This window comes from Manis pentadactyla, chromosome 12 (assembly GCF_030020395.1).
Source record: "Manis pentadactyla isolate mManPen7 chromosome 12, mManPen7.hap1, whole genome shotgun sequence".
Taxonomy (NCBI): Eukaryota; Metazoa; Chordata; class Mammalia; order Pholidota; family Manidae; genus Manis; species Manis pentadactyla.
Window position 1 is genome coordinate 19,044,424 of NC_080030.1, and position 13,230 is coordinate 19,057,653.

The 13,230-nt window shown below is 51.7% G+C and overlaps 1 protein-coding gene across 4 annotated transcripts; it reads right to left on the bottom strand.

Annotated features, from left to right (window-relative positions):
• Positions 1 to 16: 16 nt before the first annotated feature.
• DDX39A (DExD-box helicase 39A) lies at positions 17 to 8,085 on the bottom strand. 4 transcript variants are annotated; one of them, XM_036879885.2, is made up of 11 exons: positions 7,694 to 8,084; positions 3,869 to 4,080; positions 3,630 to 3,757; positions 2,745 to 2,837; positions 2,216 to 2,399; positions 1,390 to 1,508; positions 961 to 1,092; positions 754 to 863; positions 508 to 652; positions 256 to 403; positions 17 to 164 (listed from the first exon to the last, which is right to left on the bottom strand). In XM_036879885.2, exons 2-11 carry the CDS (start codon positions 4,074 to 4,076, stop codon positions 148 to 150), a joined length of 1,284 nt encoding a protein of 427 aa, XP_036735780.1. In that variant the 5' UTR covers positions 4,077 to 4,080; positions 7,694 to 8,084; the 3' UTR covers positions 17 to 147. The 4 variants fall into 4 exon arrangements, with proteins under 4 accessions (XP_036735780.1, XP_036735789.1, XP_057346176.1 ...); XM_036879894.2 differs by having other exon boundaries at positions 7,703 to 7,810; XM_057490193.1 differs by lacking the exon at positions 3,869 to 4,080 and having other exon boundaries at positions 7,694 to 8,085.
• Positions 8,086 to 13,230: the final 5,145 nt, after the last annotated feature.

Sequence of the window (13,230 nt, forward strand, 5' to 3'; positions counted from 1 at the left end):
GGGATGGGAGCCAGGCTTCCATAATGAACATTTATTCTTACATAAATCTACAGCTTTTGAACAATAAAAAGAAAGGCCCACTGTTGCCTAGAAAACTTGGAAGCAGCACTTAAGAGGCAGGGCAGCTCCAGACGGCCAGGCACACGGTTACCGGCTCTGTTCAACTGTTAAAAGACATACAGAGGGGCCAGTGAGAAGGGAGGGTGGGCATGGGTGCGGACTCCCTGGCCCCCCAGCCCAGCCCCAGCTGCTTACTGTAGGTGGAAATGTCGATTTCCTCCGGAAGTTCTGCCACATTCACTTCAAACCGGTCCTGAACATCATTGAGGATCTTGGCATCATTTTCATCAGACACAAAAGTGATGGCCAGACCCTTAGTGCCAAAGCGACCTGCACGGGCCACCTACAGGTGGACAGGAGCAGGGGTCAGGCCACAGACATAGCCTGGGGACCTCAGAGCAAGCAGAGCCAGGTCCCTACCCACCCCACCTCTGTGGGGCCACTCACCCGGTGAAGGTAGGTGTCCGAGTCCTCAGGCATGTCATAGTTGAAAACAATGTTGACTCGCTCGATGTCCATCCCTCGGCCAAACAGATTTGTGGCCACCAGCATCCGCTGCTGGAAGTCCTTGAACTGCTGGTAGCATGACAGACTGGGTGCAGGAGGGACAAGAAGTGGCTGTCAGACACAGGGCTCCTGGGCGGTGCTCCCCATGAGGGGCTGGCCTTGCCTGCTGGGGTGGCGGGCACTCACCGCTCCTCCTGGGCCATGCCCCTGTGGATGGCGATGGCCGGGAAGTTCTGCTCCACTAGGAGCTGGGCCAGGGCCATGCAACGCTGCACAGACTTCACAAAGATCAGCACCTGCCAGGGAGGGGAAAGGAATGAGCAGCAGTCAGGACCGGAGTCCCCACCTCCCGAAGTCCCAGAACCCAAGACGGGCACCAGCAGGAAGTGAGACCTGGTTGAACTCCAGAACATCCAAGAGGTCAAAGAGCTTGCGGTTCTTCTCACTGTCTTTGAGCTTGACATAGTACTGCTGCAGGCCGTGTAGCGTGAGCTTGGTCTCGTCATCCACAAACACCTCCAGGGGCTGTGCAGGAAGGGGAGCAGGAAGGAGCGGCCAGGGCTTACTTCTGGACACCCCACCAGAGCCTTCCAGGGGAAGACTCCATGCTACAATGCTTTCCAGAGGGCCTGCCATACCCCAGAAATGCCTCTCCCGACAACTGGATCTAAGCTCTGACTAGCTCAGGTGCAGACAAGACAGAAGGGAGGAGGGCTCTGCAGCCTCCCAGCATCCTTGTCATGGAGCAGCAGCTACTCAGGACCTAGGCCCAGGAAGGCAAGTGGACGCACTGAGATCTTGGCCGCATCCCATCCTACTCACGTCTTGCATGAACTTCCTGCAGACAGGCCGGATATCCTTGCTCAGCGTGGCACTGAACATCATGCACTGCTTCTCATGGGGTGTCAGGTGGAAGATAGCCTGCACGTCCTGCCGCATATCTGGGATGGGAAGGCAAGACACAGGCAGGCTTGAGCACCTGCCAGAACACAGCCCCCACCGAGACCAGCCCCAGCCCCTCCCAACCTGTGCCAGGGAGTCGTATGACAAGGGCGGTGTGAGCCAGAGTAGAGGGAGGGGTGAGTCCCAGGTGCCTGAGGGGCTGGACTGGGGGTGAGCACAGGCGTGGGAGGGGCTGCAATCCACTTACACGCTGCCAGCGTGGAGCAGCCATGCCAGCATGCCTCGAGCCACGCTTCAGGGAGGGGAGCCTGAGGCAGAGACAGCTGCTGGGGTGAGAGCTGCAGCCACCTCCCGGGACACAAGCCCCTTCTCCCTCGAGCCCTGTCAGGGCTCACTGAGGGCAGGCAGGGCCTAGAGCTAACCCAACAAACAGGCGGCAAGGCCACAGTGCTCAAGGGCTAGCGTCTGCACGTGCCCGGACACAACTCATTTGGGTCCTGTGGTACTTGCTTGGGCTCAAGAGCAGGTCACCCTGCCAATGTTTTAACGGCCCCTAAAATTTGTTTACAGGAGATCTATGTGCTGGCCACCCACATAACCCCACTGTACAGAAACTGGAAACCACCTGCCCTGTCCAGGCCCACCTGGCTCTGGGGTGGGGGTGGGGGTGGGGGTGCTGCAATGGGTAGGAGAGGGAGCGGCTGGGTGGGCCTCTGGCAGCCCCAGTCACTGTGAGGACACTCACCCAGCTGCTCCAGCATCTTGTCACACTCGTCCAGCACAAAGTGCTTCACATTCTTCAGGCTGAGGCTCCTGTTCCGCCCAAGTGCCAGGATCCGGCCTGGTGTGCCCACCACAACGTGGGGACAGTTCTTCTTCAACACCTCTTCATCCTTCTTGATGGAGAGACCCCCGAAGAATACAGACACCTACGAGGATAGAGAGGAAGCTGTTTTCATCCATCTAGGGTCTGAAGGCTTATACACCACTCCACACTTATGGCCCCCAGCCGGGGCTCCAAACCCCCAGCACCGCAGCCTGGCGCCAGCAAAGACCTCAGAGCCTCGCCATGGCTCAGTGAAGAGCAGCCCCAGGGCTGCACCGGGCACAGGCCTCTGGGGACCATGCATAATTCATCAGGCTTTTAAGGAGCACAAAGTACCACAAACCTCAAAAGCGGCCACTGCAGCCAAGCTTGGTAAACACTGGGCGGGCCAGAACCGAGGCTGGCGGGACTGCAGAGGGCCACGGGGGGCCTGGCTGAGGGGGCTCACCTTGACGCTGGGCATGTACTTGGAGAAGCGCTCATACTCCTTGCTGATCTGGAAGGCCAGCTCTCTTGTGTGGCATATGACAAGGACTGTCACCTGTAGGCAGGTGGGAACAGTACTCAGGGCAGCATCCTCAGCTAGAGCCCCTGCTAGCACTCTCCCTGGGCGGCCCACGCCCATCGGGCCCCACCAAGCTGCTCCCCACACGTCCACCCACCGGAAGGCCGCCCAGTCCACATGCCTGCACCTCCTCACCGCCCTTCATCTGCTGCTCATGCCCTAGGTCCTCCCATGGGTACTGGCTTGGACCTGCAGGAGGCCAGGTAACTGTCCCACCTAGCCCAGCTGGTGACAGGCCCCACGCTAACAGCTTGCTGAGTCTCTGCTCTCTGCCTGGCCCTCAGGAGGAGAGCTGCTTCTGCCCTCAGGCCCTCAGTGCCAAGCACTGCAGTTCACAGCGGCCTCTCATTACACTGTCTCCTTCACTGTCTACTCAAGAAAATGAGGGCTCACGCACCCACATGCAGCCCAAGGATGTGCACCACAGCGGGACAAAGACAGAACACCGGAAGTCCCCTCGATTTTTTTCCAAGATAGTGGATACAACGTTAGTTTTGGGAGAAGACAGTCAGAGCCTGGCAGCAGCAGCAGTGATAACAAAACAGTGCTTAGCACAACCCTGCCTCTGCGCAATCCAAATACACGACCAAGGAACAGCCGTATCTCTGAAGAACAAAACATAGGCACTTTTCATTCTCTTGCCTTATCCTTGGGGAGATTTTATTATAACAGTACCGTACTTAAGTTTTTAAAAGTCCACAAAGAGAATCTGGGAACACTGCCTCAGGGAGCTGGGCCCGGGGGATGGGGGTGGGGGCGCACACCCACCTGTCCATTGATAGGCTCGATCTGCTGCAGGGTGGCCAGCACAAACACCGCTGTCTTGCCCATCCCAGACTTGGCCTGGCACAGGATGTCCATACCCAGGATGGCCTGGGGAATGCACTCGTGCTGAACTGAGGGAGAATGCACGCCTGAGTCACGGGACCCCGATGCTCCCTGCTGGGCTCCTCAGCAGAGGGCCTAGGGGAACACGGTGGGCAGCCTGGGGGACCAGGGAAGCATACCCTCAGATGGGTGCTCAAAACCACAGTCCACGATGGCCCTCAGAAGCTCTGGCCTCAGCAGAAAGTCCCGGAAGCCAGAGCTGTGGATGGAAACATAGGAGCCCTTGACGTCTTTCTTGGGGGGAACTGGAGAGCTCTCTGGAGGGGCCTGGGGCTCTTCGTCTTCCTCATAATCCAGAAGTTCGCTCTCCACATCCTGTTCTGCCATGACACTGAGGACAGGGAGGGCAAGGCAAATGAGAAAAGGGGAACCCGCCCACCTGCCGGCCTGCCAGGGAAGGGCGGAGGATGCACGCACAGCAGCTGCAGGCTGCTTACACAGGGCTACGAAGGGTGAAGTGCTGGGGGTCCTTGAGCTGGCACAGAAAGCCACCCAGCTGAGGAAGCTGGGCTGGGACCATCCTCTGAGCCACCTGTCACGCCCCCCACAATGACTCCTGCAGAGGACCATCAGCTCCTCCGTGCAGCCCTTCCCAGCTCCGCTGTATGGCCACATCTCCACCTTCCCCTAAGCCACCCCACCTCTCCGTCTCCCCACTCCCGTATGTGCACACGTACCTCTAGCTCCAGGCCCTCCCCTGCTCTGAGGGAAACCCGGACTCCTCCTCCTCATTGGCCCAGCCTGTCTGCCTCAAGCCACACCACCCCTTTCAAACCACCCCCGGTGTGTCTGGCTGCTCACTCACTGAGCCAGCTCTCAGCTCTTGCAGCCCACTGCCACCACCACGACGCCCTGCTCCCAGGTCTTTGCACAAATGACTCCTCAGCACCCTGGTCTCAGCTCTAACGAATGGCCTCACACCAAGGAGTCTAAAGGAGCCCCCTCCCTGTTACTCCCCAGGGAACCCACCAGGCCTACATGGGTAGGATGCCTGAGACCTGGCGATGTGGCTGCCAGGATGCTGGAGAGATCTCACATTGTGAGTGAACAGTGTCTGCCCAGCCCGGGCTCCTCTGCTATTTGTGGTCTGCACAGGGGAATAATTAAGTACTCTCATGAAAAGGCCTCCCTGTGGGCCCGGGCCAGTAAGAATGAAGCCGAGATAGTAAATGGGATTAATACAAAGCCCGCTCAACTCCTGGCTTTATTTAATCCAATACATAAAGAGCTCTTCCAGGTGTAGGCTGGGAGGGATGCAAGGTGAGAATACTGTCCTGTGTCCTCCCTGTCCCACCCAGCCTCGGTCTGGGGGTACAGGTGCTGAATCAGCCTCTCTTCCTGAGATGGATGCAGAGGGTCCCGGGCCAATTTCTGGCCGCCCCATCACTCATTCTCCGACTGCACCAGGACCAGGGCTTTACCCACCCCCATGCTGAGGCCTCTCTCAAATTTGCATGTGTCAATCAGATGATTTCCCTCCACTCCAGCCTCAGTTACCCAGCTGGAAGTTGAACTCAAAATGCCCAAAGCAAAACCCTCATTTCTCCCCACAGGCTTCCTTCCCCCATCTGAGAAGAGGCGAATTTCATTTCCTCAATGGCTCTGTCTCTTTGTGTCTCTGTCATGGTCCAATTGACCAACAAATTCCACAAGGATCAGGCCACTCTCCCCACAGCTACTTCACTGGTCGCAAGCTACCCTCACCTTTCTTTTTTAAAGTTAGAATAGTTTTATTGAAAGATTCACATGCTATATATACCATTTGCTACTTAAAATGTACAATTATTCAATGGTTTCCAGTATATAGTCATAGATGTGCTCAATCATTAGCACAATTTCAGAACACTTCATCACCTCAAGACTGAATCCTTTAGCTATCTTCCTCCTTCCTCACCCCAAACCCCTTTGGCAACCACTAATCTATTTTCTTTTCTAAGAATTTGCCCTTTGGGGAGAGTTCACATAACGGAGTCATACAACCCATGACCACGTGTCTGGTTTCTTTAACTCAGTATAACATTTTCAAGGCTCATCCACCTTGCACAGTACCTTATTCCTTTCTGTGGCTGCACAATATTCTGTCCTGAGTGTGTACCACAGTTAGTTTACCCAGTGTCAGTCAGTGGGCACATCTGGCAACATCTCCTGCCTGGATTATGCCAAGTCTCCTCACTGGTCTCCCTAGTCTCCATTCCTACCCCCTGTCCATCTACTCTCCCCGCAGTGGCCAGGTCAGGAATCACTACTCTGCTCAAAACCTCCAGAGGCTCCTGCTGTGCTCAGAATAAAACTCAAGACCGCACCACAGCTTACCAGGCCCTTGTAAAAACCTGATCTCTCTATGCTCATACCTCATCGTCCTCACTCACTGGCTGCTGTCCTCAGTACCTTTGCACATGCTATTCCTGCTGCCCCAAGAGTCAGAAATCTCCCTTCTTTAAGTCCTCTGTTACTGCAGAAGGGCATTTCCTGCAGGCCCCAGCTAAAATATACGCTGCCCCGCCCCCCAAGTCATGCCAGCCCCAGAGCCTGAAACTCAGTCTAGCACACATCAGGTAAGCACTCAACAGCAAAGGTGGAATGAATGGAACTAGAGTCAGGGCTTCAAGGCAGTTCAGGGGCAAAAGTAAGCACTTATCCTTATCTGATTGTTGAAAGAAGCAATCAGATACCAGCCCTGAGGATTCAGACTGTCAAAAACAGGAAAGGGTCATTTCCCAGGCAGCAGAGAACAGGAGCGAGGAAAGGCCAGTTCTAAAAGTTCCAGACCCTTTTGGGCAATGGAGAGTATGGAGAATGACTGGCTGACTTGTTGGCTGGCTAGAAAAAGCAGAAAACAAAGCTGGGAGAGCTGGTCAGGTCCAGGGCATTCATGTTTAATTTGTTAAGCAATAAGGAATGCTGATTAGGTTTCTGAGCTAGTGACTCAATCAGGACTTGCTCAAGAGCAATTGACTTGGAGTGGAAGATAGAGGAATGAGACCAGCAGCAGAAAAACCAGCTACCAAATGAAAGAGAATCAATCAGGGCAAGGGCGTTAAGCAGGTAAGAGGGTGGAACACTCCACAGGGTAGGGCCGTCCCCTGGGTCGTAGATACCTGGGCAGAGAAGAGCAAGAGCCATATACTCTGAGCTTTAAATCTGGGTGACCAAGAGGAGATGGTGTATTTCAAAGAAATGAGAGTGATCAAATGAAGCCATTTTGTTTTGATGGGGACAGATGGAGTGTGAGGCACAAAACTTTCTAGGCAATGACTACAAAGGATCTTCAGCTCCAAAGATCAATAGAGGGCCTTAATGCGGTTTGAATCGCCCAGGGCGGTGGCGGGGATGGAGCTCCAGGATCCAATCAACTCGAAAGCCGACACGGGGAAAGCGACAACTCAGACATGCCCACAGGTACCCATTCACTCTCAAGGCCCCCAGAGAGGATTTTCACCTAGGCGTTTGTTCCCGACCGGGACATCCTCTTGGCCATAAATCTCTGGAACCAGGAATCCCTTAATCACACAACAAGAACACAGCATACTAAGGGAAGGGGAAGTCCCTGGGACTCGAGAGAGGGCCGTCACGTCCACCAACACCGGCTTCTTCCACCGCAGACCCAAATCCCGGCGTCGACCCCCCGGGGCAGCCTTGGGTCTTCAAGAACAGGCAGGTTCTCTCACCAAGCCGGGGCCCAACCGCCGACTGCAATGACAGCCCCTCCCGGAAGCTGAACCCGGGTCCAGGGCGCCAACGGTCAGTCCGCCCCTTGCGCTTGCGCATGCGCTCCGGTGCCAAAGGCCGCCCCCGCGGGCGCCGGACGCCCCAACCGCCCCGCCCCCCCTTGTCTCGAGCTCCCACCTCCTCCTTTCCTCAACCCCAGGTGTCTCCCCTCGCCCGCTCGCCTTCAAGTCCGGCGTCTCCGCACCGCTGCCCCGCGCTATGAGCCCGCCGCTCACCTGGCTTCCCGTTCGCCTCCGCGTGCTCCGAGGAGGGCAGCTCAACTCCAGTTACCGGTCGCGCGCTCCAACAAGAGCGGTCATGCTTCCTGCCTCCTGCGTCCAACTGCGGCTCCGCTCACTGGGCCGCTGGCTTTTCACTCAAGAGAGGCGTAAGCGATGATTGGATGCTCTTGGAGGCGCCTGGATGCTATTTGTCGAGCGAGGAAAGAGGCGGTGCCTCCTGCCTCTGGTTCATTGGTCAATCTAAAACTAGGCGCCCTAGTGGGCTGAGTCTGACGCGAGCCTGCGCGCTGTCACATGATGGGGATTTTTGCCCTCGGAGGACGCTGCTGTATTTAGTACTGGCAAACGAAGCTGCAGTGATTAGCCTGCCGGACCTGGAATTCAGGGCTTCCGGAGTGGGCATCAATCTGCGCGTGCTCCTAGTCTTCCACAGTGGAGTTTCTGAAAGGGTCCTGAGAATTGGGAGCTTGGAATGACTCCAGCGTGGAGAGAACGTTTTGCACCCACGTGGGGGAGGAGCCCCTAAGGGCGAGGGAGTGAGAAAAACAGCCATAAGCAGCAGTTGCCATTTGCTGAGAGTCATATCCTAAATCAGACACTGGCTAGTGGCCATCCGGCTCAGGCCACAAAACCAAAACCAGGATGTTTTCATCATAAAACTTTTTAAAAATTTTTACTCTTTGCTCGTATTGAATTTCCCCAAACTTCCCCTCCCACACACACATCCTCCTCCCTTTCTTGAAGTTTATAGTAAAAGGAGCAAGTCCTGTGAGTTTGACAATTGACACCTGAATGACAATTGTCCAGCGAAGATAAGCCTGCTACGGTATTCCAGTCTCCCTAAGTCCCTGACACAATTAAACCTTCCTCCACAGTTCCCCAAGAAGGTTCTAGCATTTCAATTTCATTTAGTGTAAGTTATCCATGTTCTCTAGATGACAAATTCAGAGCTGAAGTCACCAGAGGTATAACTTCAGCCCAAAAGCCCACCAAAGAGAAACCTGTCAACCCAGAGGGAGGTTTTACATAATATAAAGTAGATATTGTATGTAATAATTACACCATAACATGGCACTTCCTGTGTGCCCAGAAGGGCCAGGATGAAGGCAAGGCACACCCAAAAACTCAGTCATCAAGATAAACAATATTTTAATGTACTATTTTAACAGTGCAGTGGAGCCAAGCCATATTGGCACCAGAGGCAAAAGGAAAAGATCGGGATTGCTGATCCTGTTTTTATTTGGATTTTTTGCATTAATTTTCATTTTTTTTAAAGTATTGCATCAGAACTGCCTATCTTTAGTTTTTGGTGCGTGCTTAAGTTTTGTGCATGAGTCAACTGCATTACCCTCCCCACCTTGGTGCTCATCCTTGTTCTGAGAAATATACTGACAGATCCATTCTCCACTTGGAGCAGATGAGGTGTATGTATTAGTATATCCATTGCCAGGTAGGTGACCTGAGGTCCAGAGAGGATTAATCCCAGTTCCAAGGTCACAGAGCCGGCAGGGATTCAAACCCAGTCCATCTCTCTCCATTAGACTTCTGAAGGTGGAGATAGATGCTGAAGCCAGGTAATTTGGAAGCCTGGGGAAAACCAGTCCCAGAGGAAAGAGGGGTTGGCCCAGGACAGCAGGTGGGAGGCAAGCTTGAAGTAATTAGATTATCTGAGATGAGTTAGGGAGAAGGCAGCCAAATCCAGTTGAGTTCAATTAAGCTGAAAATCAATAAAAAGGAGTCAGGAGGCCCGCAGGGAGAACTGTCATTCCCTATCACTCCTTGTCAGTCCTTTACATTCCCAACAGGGAGAAGTCCATACCTTCCTACTCCAGCAGGAGGAAGAAAGGTTTTCTCCCTGCTGGGACACAGCCCAGCCAATGAGAAGCTATCACAATTTAACCAGTGAAAAGCCACAATGCTTAGAACTCCTAGTTTCCTCCAATGGACTCTTTTTTATAGCAGCCTCTCCCAATTTCCCTCTTTTCTCTTTGAGAGGTTCTCTCTCTTCTCTAGATTCACCTGTTTTGCCATAAGCTACTTGTAGTGAGTTGCAGTTCCATGCTATCTCCAAATAAACCCATTTTGTTGGCAAAATAACTGACAGTTTAATTTTTAAGGTTAACAGAAATCTGAAAATACAGGAAAACACCCCAGAACACCCACCATCTGTGCAGCCAGGGGAAGCTTCTACTCCTCAAAACAAAACCAGTTTTAAATCCAGAAGAGATCAGAGCCTCCTAATGTGTATCCACCACCCAAGATGAACAAACGCTAACATTTGTAAAATTGGGTGATTAACTTAAGAATTATTTTAAGTTATAAAAGATTTTAAGACACATCACCAAAAAGGCTAAAAAGACAACTAAGAGTGCCAAAGGCTGGGGAAGCTTCGGAACAACCAGAACTCTCATCCGCTGCTGGTGTATATGTAAAAGGAGAACACCACTTTAGAAAATGATTGATTTGGCAGTTTGTGATAATGTTAACCAGGAGTTCTCCACCTTGGCACTCCTGACATTTGTGCTGGATCATTCTTTGTGGTGGGGCCATCCTGTTCATCACAAGATGTTGAACAGCATTCCTGGTCTCACCCAGTAGATGCCATCATGTAACACCTCCTCTGCTAACCCTTCCAGCTGTGACAACCAAAAATATCTCCACACATTGCTAATGTCCCCTCTGGGGGAGAGGGCAAAATCACCCTAGTTGAGACCCATTGGGTTCAACAGGCACCTGGGTTGTGACTAAACAATCCTTGTAGGCGTAGATCTAACAGTTCGTGAAACACTTTTGCCCACAAAAAAAGATAATGAGCAATGAACGTTATTTATACATAATGGACCCAAGCTGGAAACAACCTAAATGCCCATCAACGTGTTAGTGGGTAAAGAAGCTGTGGTCCATCCACACCGGGGGATACTAGAAATAAAAGGAATGTGGTATTGATACGCACAGCATTACGGATGACTCCCAAAAACATCATATTCTTTGTGACCATACTAAAACCCCCTAGACTGTACCCTTAAAAAGGGTGAATCGTATAGTGTATAAATATTTTTTCAATAGAAAACAAAGCAAAATGTGTTAAGTGAGAGAATCCAAATATGAAGAATCTGTACATCAAAAAGATCATAAAATGAGTCCATGTGGTTTGAAGTTCAAGAACAGGCAAAATTTATCTGTGGTGATAGAATCTACATGAGGAGGTTGCCTGGGAAAGGAAATAAAACTTACACAGCTGGTGAATGGATGTGGGGTGTGACCACCAGGGTATACACACATATAAAAATCCAGAGTGGCACACCCTAAGATCTGCATACTTCACCATATGTAAGTTACCCCAATCAAAATAATTAATAATTAAAAATAAAAGAAATAACATAATAGTTGAAATAGAAGTCACCTGTGGTCACCACACCAACTCCATTTCCCTCTCCGACTACAGAAACATCTTAAAACTGATGATGAACAATTCCTGCACCCCTATTCTGTGCTTTACAATTCATTTAAGCTACCCAAGGCAGGCAGCACTGGAATCATCCCCTTCTACAGATGAAGAAACTGAGGCACAGAGCAGGGGAGTAACTGGCCCAGTTCCTGTTAGTGTGTTACTGTTGGTGGTGTCAGGCTTTGAACTCAGGTAGCCTCACCAGCCTCAGCCAGGATGCCAGGCACATTACAAAATCACTAACTACTCCCTGTAGGGCCACAAACTAGATACATAGTTTCACCTTCTGTTTTTAGTAATTAAACAGTATCAAATCATCGTTTTTTCCTACTTGCTTTTTTATGCCCTTTCAAGGGAAGTTTTTGAGCTTAGCCTTGTGGATACATTTAATTCTTCTAGTGCCAGACGAACCTACTCCCATTTCTTTCTCTGGCCCCTGCTGGTGGAGACTTGGTTTGCAAAGGGCCTATCTTTGGTGAAACAATTCTCACTCAGTTTCTCCCCTGCTAAGAATCCATCAGTGGCTCCCACAGTCCTCAGGGTCAAGCCTCAATGCCAGGGAGGTGCTGGAGCCTCCCCCAACTCCATCTGCAACATCTGCAGTCTGCCTCCTACTCCAGGTTCATCAGTACTAGAAACTAATGATTGCTTATTTGTTCAATAATTTCATCTGGCAGCTATTTATCAAGCACCTTCTTATGTGCTAGATCCTGGTTTATAAGCTGGAGACCCAGCAGTAAAAAACACAAAGATCCCTGCCCTCAGGGAGCTGACACTTTCCTGGTTGAGACAGACAAGAAAAAAAACAGAGTAAAACTTATAGGAAAATTCAAGCTGTATTGTGGATAGAGTTTGGTAGGTACAAAGTAGAGATTGTTTTAGGTGGAGACACAGTCAGGTGAGACTTATCTGAGGAGACATTTGAGCAAAGATGGAAATGAAGTGAGAAAGAGAGAATGCCAAGATGAGAAGGAAAGCATCTCAGGCAAAGGCAACAGACAGTGCAAAGGCCCTGAGGTAGGAATAGGCATATTTGAGGAGCAATGAGGAGGCCATGTGGCCAGAGTGAAGTGAGTGAGGGGAGGGGTGTGGGAGATGAAGGCAGAGGAATCGGGACAGGCCAAGTTCTCCCTCATCCACCACTAGGGCTTTTCCTATGCTATCCTTTCCACCAAGACACCTTTTTCCTCTTTACCTACTTTTTAATTTCCCAATTTGCCCTTTACTAACCCTTCTGCCTTCTCCACAGTGGGGCACCTGCCTCCTTAAGGCATCCACAGTCCCCTTTCTCCTGACACCTCACATTGTGTTCACTTACTCATTCCACAAACATTGAATGAGCCTAGGCTAGATGCTAGGTAATTTCAGAGAGGAGTGATATTTAAAATGAATAAAACAGGGACATATTTAAAATAAACATGACAGGGCATAGAGGTGCTCTGGGAAGGTCTCTCAAGGAGGTGACATTTAAACAGTGATCAGAAGAGGCCAGCCTTGGGGAGATGCAATGGAAGGGCATTCCAGACTCAGAACAGCCAGTGCAAAGGCCCTGAAGTTGGAAGCAAGGTGAGAATATCTGAGTAACAGCAAGAAGGCCCATGTTGCTGGATGAAGGTGAGGTGAGAGGAGAGGGATGCTGCTGGATCGTCTTGTAGACCTGGTGAAGGGTGGATATTTATTCTAAGAGCTCCAGAGAGCCAGGAACAGGTTTTCTAGCAGGCAGAGGTAGGGGTAGGGACGAGGTGTGATTTAGGGTTTCCAAGGCCCCTCAAGGAAGGATTGGAGAGGGGCCAGAGCAGCTGCAGGGAGGTGTGGGTGCAGATACCATATTTGGTTGTGGTTGTACGATAAGACCTTGGTCTTCCTGTTTCAAGCCTGGAGTGCAACTGTTTCCAGGGCCACCAAAGTCCCCAGCGGGCATCGATAAATATTCACTGAGTAAACAAATGCAGAAGGTTGGAGTGAGAATCTGGCAGGCCTCCCCGGCTCCATCCCTGGAGGGCGCCTGGAACCTGGCAGGCAGCAGAGGCTCATCCCTGGACAAGGTGGCCCAGTCCCTGGGTGGGCTTGGAGCCTTACTTTG